Source organism: Vanellus vanellus (genome assembly GCF_965231255.1).
Source record: "Vanellus vanellus genome assembly, contig: HAP1_SCAFFOLD_2421, whole genome shotgun sequence".
Classification (NCBI taxonomy): Eukaryota; Metazoa; Chordata; class Aves; order Charadriiformes; family Charadriidae; genus Vanellus; species Vanellus vanellus.
The window spans coordinates 1,312-9,860 of NW_028127969.1; the positions used below are offsets into that span (position 1 = coordinate 1,312).

General features: G+C 65.7%; 1 protein-coding gene across 1 annotated transcript; it reads right to left on the reverse strand.

Annotated features, from left to right (window-relative positions):
• Positions 1-248: 248 nt before the first annotated feature.
• LOC309684795 (U4/U6.U5 tri-snRNP-associated protein 1-like) lies at positions 249-8,545 on the reverse strand (the record flags this gene model as incomplete). Its single annotated transcript, XM_082500653.1, is given in 10 exon segments — positions 249-455; positions 550-689; positions 2,638-2,737; positions 2,842-2,919; positions 6,484-6,589; positions 6,684-6,810; positions 6,904-6,959; positions 7,052-7,103; positions 8,193-8,496; positions 8,498-8,545. Coding segments are annotated over 10 exon segments (1,218 nt in total), but the record flags the coding sequence as incomplete, so codon positions are not given.
• Between the last annotated feature and the right edge of the window lie 4 nt (positions 8,546-8,549).

The following is an 8,549-nucleotide window of genomic DNA, read 5'->3' on the forward strand; positions in this document are numbered from 1 at the left end:
TTCCCCCCTCTCCCCCCCCAAAATCGACTCCTCTCCCCCCCAAACCCCCAAATTCCCTCCAACCCCCCCCAAATTCCCCCCACCCCCCCTCCCCCCCCCAAAATCGACTCCTCTCCCCCCCAAACCCCCAAATTCCCCCCAAAAAAAACCCCAAATTCCCCCCTCTCCCCCCCAAAATCGACTCCTCTCCCCCCCAAACCCCCAAATTCCCTCCAACCCCCCCCCCCAAATATCCCCCCCCCCCTCACCATCTCCTGGGGCGTGAGGTACTCGGGCGCCAGGCGCAGGGGGGGCAGCTCCAGGCTCTGGGGGGCCGGACCAGCGCCGGGGGGGGGCTGGTGGCCGTCCCCCCCCCCGAAGCCACCCCCCGCCGTCCCCCCCCCCGGCCCCAGGCGGAAAGAGGGGCGCTGGGGGGGGTCGGCGTATTTGGGGAGCACCACGCGTTCCTTGGGGCCCTGCGGATCGGGAGAAGGGGGGGGAGGGTGACACGGGGTGACACGGGGTGACACGGGGTGACCCGGGGGGGGGGGGGAGGGGGGGGCTACTGGCCTGGGTGGCGGTGGCCGGGTCCTCGTCCTCGTAGGGGACGTAGAGGGGCTTCTTCTTGCGCAGCTCCGCGTTCTCCTGCGCCCGTTCCTCCGCCACCAGCGTGAGGTTCACCAGCACGTCCTCGCTCTCCTCCAGCACCCCTGGGGACGCGGGGACACCGGTGGGGACACCGCTGGGGACGCGGGGACATCGATGGGGACATGGGGATAGGACAGGGGACAGGGCCGGGGACAGGGCTGGGGACATGGGGACGGGGCAGGGGACAGGGCTGGGGACACCGGGACACCACTGGGGACACGGGGACATCGATGGGGACACCGCTGGGGACACGGGGACACCGATGGGGACACCGCTGGGGACACGGGGACACCGATGGGGACACCGCTGGGGACGTGGGGATAGGACAGGGGACAGGGCTGGGGACACCGGGACACCACTGGGGACACGGGGACACCGATGGGGACACCACTGGGGACGTGGGGATAGGGCCGGGGACAGGGCTGGGGACATGGGGACGGGGCAGGGGACAGGGTGGGGGACACCGGGACACCACTGGGGACATGGGGACAGGAGAGGGGACAGGGCTGGGGACGCGGGGACACTGCTGGGGACACGGGGACACTGCTGGGGACGCGGGGATGGGGCAGGGGGACAGGGATGGGGACGCAGGGACACCGCTGGGGACACGGCGGGGGGACAGGAGGAGGTGACAGGGCTGGGGACACAGGGACAGGGCCGGGGACAGGGCTGGGGACGTGGGGATAGGACAGGGGACAGGGCTGGGGACGTGGGGATAGGACAGGGGACAGGGCTGGGGACACCGGGACACCACTGGGGACACGGGGACACCGATGGGGACACCGCTGGGGACGTGGGGATAGGGCCGGGGACAGGGCTGGGGACATGGGGACGGGGCAGGGGACAGGGTGGGGGACACCGGGACACCACTGGGGACATGGGGACAGGAGAGGGGACAGGGCTGGGGACACCGGGACACCACTGGGGACGTGGGGATAGGACAGGGGACAGGGCTGGGGACACCGGGACACCACTGGGGACACGGGGACACCAATGGGGACACCGCTGGGGACGTGGGGATAGGGCCGGGGACAGGGCTGGGGACACGGGGACGGGGCAGGGGACAGGGTGGGGGACACCGGGACACCACTGGGGACACGGGGACACCGATGGGGACATGGGGATAGGACAGGGGACAGGGTGGGGGACACGGGGATGACAGTCCCCATGTCCCCTCTTGGTGTCCCCTTGGAGAGGTCCCAGACCCAATGTCCCCTCTCGGTGTCTCTTTAGGAGGTCCCAGACCCAATGTCCCCTCTCGGTGTCCCCTTAGGGGGGTCCCAGACCCAATGTCCCCTCTTGGTGTCCCCTTAGGGGGTCCCAGACCCAATGTCCCCTCTTGGTGTCCCCTTGAGGGGTCCCAGACCCATTGTCCCCTCCCGTTGTCCCCTTGAAGACATCCCAGACCCAACGTCCCCTCTTGGTGTCCCCTTGGGGTGGTTCCAGACCCAACGTCCCCTCTTGGTGTCCCCTTGGGGGGTCCCAGACCCAACGTCCCCTCTTGGTGTCCCCTTGAGAGCATCCCCGACCCAATGTCCCCTCCTGGTGTCCCCTGGGGCCATCACAGTCCCCATATCCCCTCTTGATGTCCCCTTGAGGACATCCCAGACCCAATGTCCCCTCTTGGTGTCCCCCAGGGCCATCACAGTCCCCATATCCCCTTTTGGTGTCCCCTTGAGAACATCCCAGACCCAATGTCCTCTCCCAGTGTCCCCTTGGGGGGTCCCAGACCCAATGTCCCCTCTTGGTGGCCCCTTGAGGACATCCCCGACCCAATGTCCCCTCTCGGTGTCCCCTTAGGGGGGTCCCAGACCCAACGTCCCCTCTTGGTGTCCCCTTGGGGGGGTCCCAGACCCAACGTCCCCTCTTGGTGTCCCCTTGGGGGGGTCCCAGACCCAACGTCCCCTCTTGGTGTCCCCTTGGGGGGGTCCCAACCCCAATGTCCCCTCCCGCTGTCCCCTGGGGCCACCCCGGGCGCAGCCGTCCCCTCCCTGTCCCCAAAGCGCTCACCTTTGTCCTTGAGGGTGAGGACGAGGGTCTCCCCCTCGCGGAATGTCCCCACGTCGTGCTCCACCGTCAGCCCCTGCAGGTCCCGGGAGCTGTAGAGGTCCTGGGGGGGGAGGGGACAGACAGGGGGACATCAGGGGGACATCAGGGGGAGGGGACGAGGCCCGGAGTGTCCCCAAAGGTCCCCCCGAGCTGTCCCCAACTCACTCTCTTCCTCCTGAGGAACTCCTCCTCCACCAGAGAGCTGACGCCGAACTCCTGGTCCATCTCCTCCAGCAGCTTGGCCTGCGAGGGTGAGGCACCAGTTGGACCAGTTGGGGACTGGGAGAGCTGGGAGCGTCCCCAAAGAGCAGAAGAGTCAATGGGCGGCCACCACAAAGCAAGGCAGGGGCAAGACAAGCCACTGGGAGGCCACCACGGGTCAACACGAGGCATCGGGTGGCCACCACAAGCCCACACGTGGCGGCCACCCCAAGCCCACACGTGGCGGCCACCCCATGCCCACACGTGGCGGCCACCCCAAGCCCACACGTGGCGGCCACCCCAAGCCCACACGTGGCGGCCACCCCATGCCCACACGTGGCGGCCACCCCAAGCCCACACGTGGCGGCCACCCCAAGCCACCAGGTGGCCATCACAAGCCACCAGGTGGCCAACAAAGCAACAAATGACCACCACAAGCCCACAAGGGGTGGCCACCACAAGCCCACAAGGGGTGGCCACCACAAGCCACCAGGCGACCACCACAAGCCCACAAGGGGTGGCCACCACAAGCCCACAAGGGGTGGCCACCACAAGCCACCAGGCGACCACCACAAGCCCACAAGGGGTGGCCACCACAAGCCCACAAGGGGTGGCCACCACAAGCCACCAGGCGACCACCACAAGCCCACAAGGGGTGGCCACCACAAGCCACCAGGCGACCACCACAAGCCCACAAGGGGTGGCCACCACAAGCCACCAGGCGACCAACAAGGCAACACGCGGTCAAGGCAAGTCAACAAGTGGCCACCACAAGCCACCAGGCGACCAACAAGGCAACACGCGGTCAAGGCAAGTCAACAAGTGGCCACCACAAGCCACCAGGCGACCAACAAGGCAACACGCGGTCAAGGCAAGTCAACAAGTGGCCACCACAAGCCACCAGGCGACCAACAAGGCAACACGCGGTCAAGGCAAGTCAACAAGTGGCCACCACAAGCCACCAGGCGACCAACAAGGCAACACGCGGTCAACGCAAGTCAACAAGTGGCCACCACAAGCCACCAGGTGGTCACCGTGAGCCACAACACGACCAACACAAGCCCACGCATGGCGGCCACCAACAAGCCCACACATGGCGGCCACCACAAGCCACCAGGCGACCAACAAGGCAACATGCGGTCAACGCAAGTCAACAAGTGGCCACCACAAGCCACCAGGTGGTCACCATGAGCCACAACTTGGCCACCACAAGCCCACACTTGGTGGCCACCACAAGCCACCAAACGGCCACCACAAGCCCACACTTGGTGGCCACCACAAGCCACCAAACGGCCACCACAAGCCCACACTTGGTGGCCACCACAAGCCACCAAACGGCCACCACAAGCCCACACTTGGCGGCCACCACAAGCCACCAAATGATCGACAAGGCAACACGCGGTCAACACTAGTCAACAAGCGGCCACCACAAGCCCACACGTGGCGGCCACCACAAGCCACCAGGCGACCAACAAGGCAACATGCGGTCAACGCAAGTCAACAAGTGGCCACCACAAGCCCACACACGGCGGCCACCACAAGCCACCAGGCGACCAACAAGGCAACATGCGGTCAACGCAAGTCAACAAGTGGCCACCACAAGCCCACACACGGCGGCCACCACAAGCCACCAGGTGACCAACAAGGCAACACGCGGTCAACGCAAGTCAACAAGTGGCCACCACAAGCCACCAGGCGTCCACCAAGTGGCCGACACAACCCACCACGTGGGCCACGTGTTGGTCGCGTGTTGGCAGCATAGGCCTAACAGAAGCCAATGTGTGGCCACCGCAAGCCAACAAACGGCTACCGCGAACTACCAAGTGGCCAGCACGAGACAATGCATGGCTACCACAAGCAAACTGGGCGGCCAACACCAGCCACCAGGTGACCAACCAACCAACACGTGGTCAATGCAAGTCAACAAATAGCCACCACAAGCCAAAACATGGCCACCATAAGCCACCTAGGTGGCCAACGCAAGCCACCAGGTGGCCACCGGGCTCCTACCACAAGTCTCACGGCCACCACCACAAGCCAACTGGGCGGCCACAACATGGCCAACACAAGGCACCACGTGGCCAACAGAAGCCATCAGGTGGCCCCCACGAGCTACCACGTGACCAACAGCTACCAACACGTGACCACCACAAGCCAAAACGTGGCCACCGCAAGCCCACCACCCACCGCTAGCTGGCTAATGCAAACCAACACGTGACCATCACAAGCCAATTGAGTAGCCACCACAAGTCACGTGACCCCCACCACAAGATAACCAGGCGGCCACCACAAGCCAATTAAGTAGTCACATGACCAACACAAACCATCAACTGACCAACAAACCAACACGTGGCCAACACAAGTCAACAAATGACTACCACGAGCCACCAGATGGCCAACAGAAGCCCACCCGATGGCCAACAGAAGCCCACCCGATGGCCAACAGAAGCCCACCCGATGGCCAACAGAAGCCCACCCGATGGCCAACAGAAGCCCACACACGGCCAACAGAAGCCCACACACGGCCAACAGAAGCCCACACACGGCCAACAGAACAAGGCAACACATGGTCAACACAAGTCAACAAGTGGCCACCACAAGCCCACACTTGGCGGCCACCACAAGCCCCCAAATGATCCACAAGGTAACACATGGTCAACACAAGTCAACAAGTGGCCACCACAAGCCACCAGGTGACCAACAAGGCAACACGTGGTCAACGCAAGTCAACAAATGGCCACCACAAGCCACCAGGTGGTCACCGTGAGCCACAACATGGCCACCACAAGCCCACACTTGGCGGCCAACAGAAGCCCACACACGGCCAACAGAAGCCACCAGTTGACCAACAAACCAACACACGGCCAACACAAATCACCAAATGGCCATCGCAAGCCACCAGGTGGCCCCCAGAAACCAAACCATGGCCAACGCAAACCACAACACGGCCACCACAAGCCACAGGTGGCCACCGCAAGGCAAGATGTGACCAATACAAGCCCCCAGTCAACCAACAAACCCCTACGTGGCCACCACAAGCCAACAAACGGCCACCACGACTCACCGGGAGACCGGCAGAAGCCTACCAAGTGGCCACCACAAGTCAACGCGTGGCCACCACAAGCCAACCGGGTGGCCACCACGAGCCCAAGAGGGCACTGAGTAATTAACGGCGCTAATTAAGGAGGGCAACACCCGAACGCTGCGCCGGGGCCCACAGCGATCAACGGTGGGGGGGGGGGGGATCCACCAGAGAAGACCAAATTAGTAGCCAAAAAGCACAACAGGTGGCCAAACAACTCCTCGAGCACCGTAAAAACGCTACAAAAGGTTCATTTTTACCCCAAAAAAGGCAAAAAGCATTTCTGAAAGCAAAAGCGATGGCCCCAAACCCACCGCTTTTAGTTAATTACGACAAAAAACTCGTTAAAATTCCTCGTCAACGCCCAGGTGGCCCCAAACCCGCTCCGAAATCCTGCCAAAAATCAGCGTTTGGGGCTTTTTCCCCCCAACCCGGTGGTAGTTTTGGGTTCTACCGCCCCATAATGACGTGGGGGGGGGGATGGCCCCGCCCCCCCCCCCCAAATTTTTCCCTTCCCCCCCCACCCTCTTCTCCGCCAACTCCTTCTCCCGCTGCAGCTTCCGGCTCCGCTCGATCCAGGCCGCCGCGTCGTCCAACCACGGGTCCTCCTCCCCCAACGTTTTCACTTTCCTAAAAACCGTTTTGGGAACCCGAAAGAAGAATTTTAAGAGGATTGGGGGGGTCACCTCCCCCCACCCCCCCCCCCCACCCATGGGTGCCTCACCCTAATTTTTGGTTGAGAAGCCGCTTCTCCTTCGCCGCCGCCAACTTCTCCCGGATCTCCTCCCGTTGGCGTTGGGCCAAAGGGTTGATGACGGCGGCCGCCACCGGGTCCTCCTTCGTCCCCGATTCTGGGGGGGGGGGGACACCCACAAAAATAGGTGACCCCCCCCAAAAAAATGGGTGCTGGGGCTAAAAATGGGTGGGGGGGTGGAAGGTCTCACCTTTCTTAGCGGGCGCCGTCTCCAGCGGTTTCAGGCCCAGTTTGGCGCGGAGTTTACTGGGAAGGAGTGGGGGGGGGGGTTAGGGGGGGGAGGGGGGGGGTGTGGGGCACCCCAAGGGTGGGGGGTGGGGGGTGGGGGTGGGGCTCACTTGGTTTCTTCCACGCTGAGAGAGGACTCGGCGGCGGTTTTGGGGGGGGGGGCTAATTAACGAGGGGTCGTTAGTTAACGAGGGGGGGAAACTCCTACCCAGGGCCCCATAAATGCCCCAGTGCCCCATAGATTCCCCCCCCCCGGGCCCCACAGCCCCCCCAGTACCCCCCATTAACCCATATCCCCCTCCCAGTGCCCCATAGCCCCCCCTCAGGCCCCACAGCCCCTTCCCTGTGCCCCACAGCCCCCCCTCAGCACCCCCTTAGCACCCCACAGCCCCCCCAGTGCCCTCCCTGTGCCCCACAGCCCCCCCTCAGCGCCCCACAGCCCCTTCCCTGTGCCCCACAGCCCCCCCTCAGGCCCCACAGCCCCTTCCCTGTGCCCCACAGCCCCCCCAGAGCCCTCCTTGTGCCCCACAGCCCCCCCTCAGCACCCCACAGCCCCCCCAGTGCCCCACAGCCCCTTCCCTGTGCCCCACAGCCCCCCCTCAGCACCCCCTCAGCGCCCCACAGCCCCCCAGCGCCCTCCCTGTGCCCCACAGCCCACCCCCAGCGCCCCATAGCCCTCCCTGTGCCCCATAGCCCCCCCTCAGCACCCCATAGCCCCCCCTCAGCGCCCCATAGCCCCCCCTCAGCGCCCCATAGCCCCCTCCCTGTGCCCCATAGCCCCCCCACAGCCCTCCAGCGCCCTCCCCGTGCCCCATAGCCCCCCTCAGCACCCCACAGCCCCCATAGACCTCCCCCTTAGCACCCCACAGCCCCCATAGACCCCCCCTTAGCACCCCACAGCCCCCCCAGCGCCCTCCCTGTGCCCCACAGCCCCCCCCAGCGCCCCACAGCCCCTTCCCTGTGCCCCACAGCCCCCCAGCGCCTTCCCTGTGCCCCATAGCCCCCCCTCAGCACCCCATAGCCCCCCCTCAGCACCCCATAGCCCTCCCTGTGCCCCACAGCCCCCCTCCCTGTGCCCCATAGCCCCCCCACAGCCCTCCAGCGCCCTCCCTGTGCCCCACAGCCCCCCCTCAGCACCCCACAGCCCCCATAGACCCCCTCTTAGCACCCCCCAGCCCCCCCAGCGCCCTCCCTGTGCCCCACAGCCCCCCCATAGAACCCCCCCTCAGCCCCCCCCCCCCGCCCCCTCACCGGGCTCCTCCCGCTCCTCCCGCCGCTCCCTCTTCGCCCGCCGCTCGGCCTCGCCGCCTCCCCGCCCATGGCCGCTCCTCCCCGGCTCCTCGGGGCCGCCGCGGCGGGAGGATGAGGAGGAAGAACCGGAACCACCGCCGCCACCACCACCACCGGAGCCGCCGCCGCCGCCGCCTCCGCCGCTTCGCTCCCCCCGGGAACGGCTGCGCTTCCCCCGCCGCTCCCCACCGCGGTGCCGGTGCTTGCGGTGCTCTCGGGGCCGCCCGGCCGGGGCCGTCCCCGCCGCTCCCGCCGCCGCCGGAGCCCTCCTCGGCCGCCTCAGCTCCGCCGCGCTCTCGGTGCTTCTTCGAGGAGCCC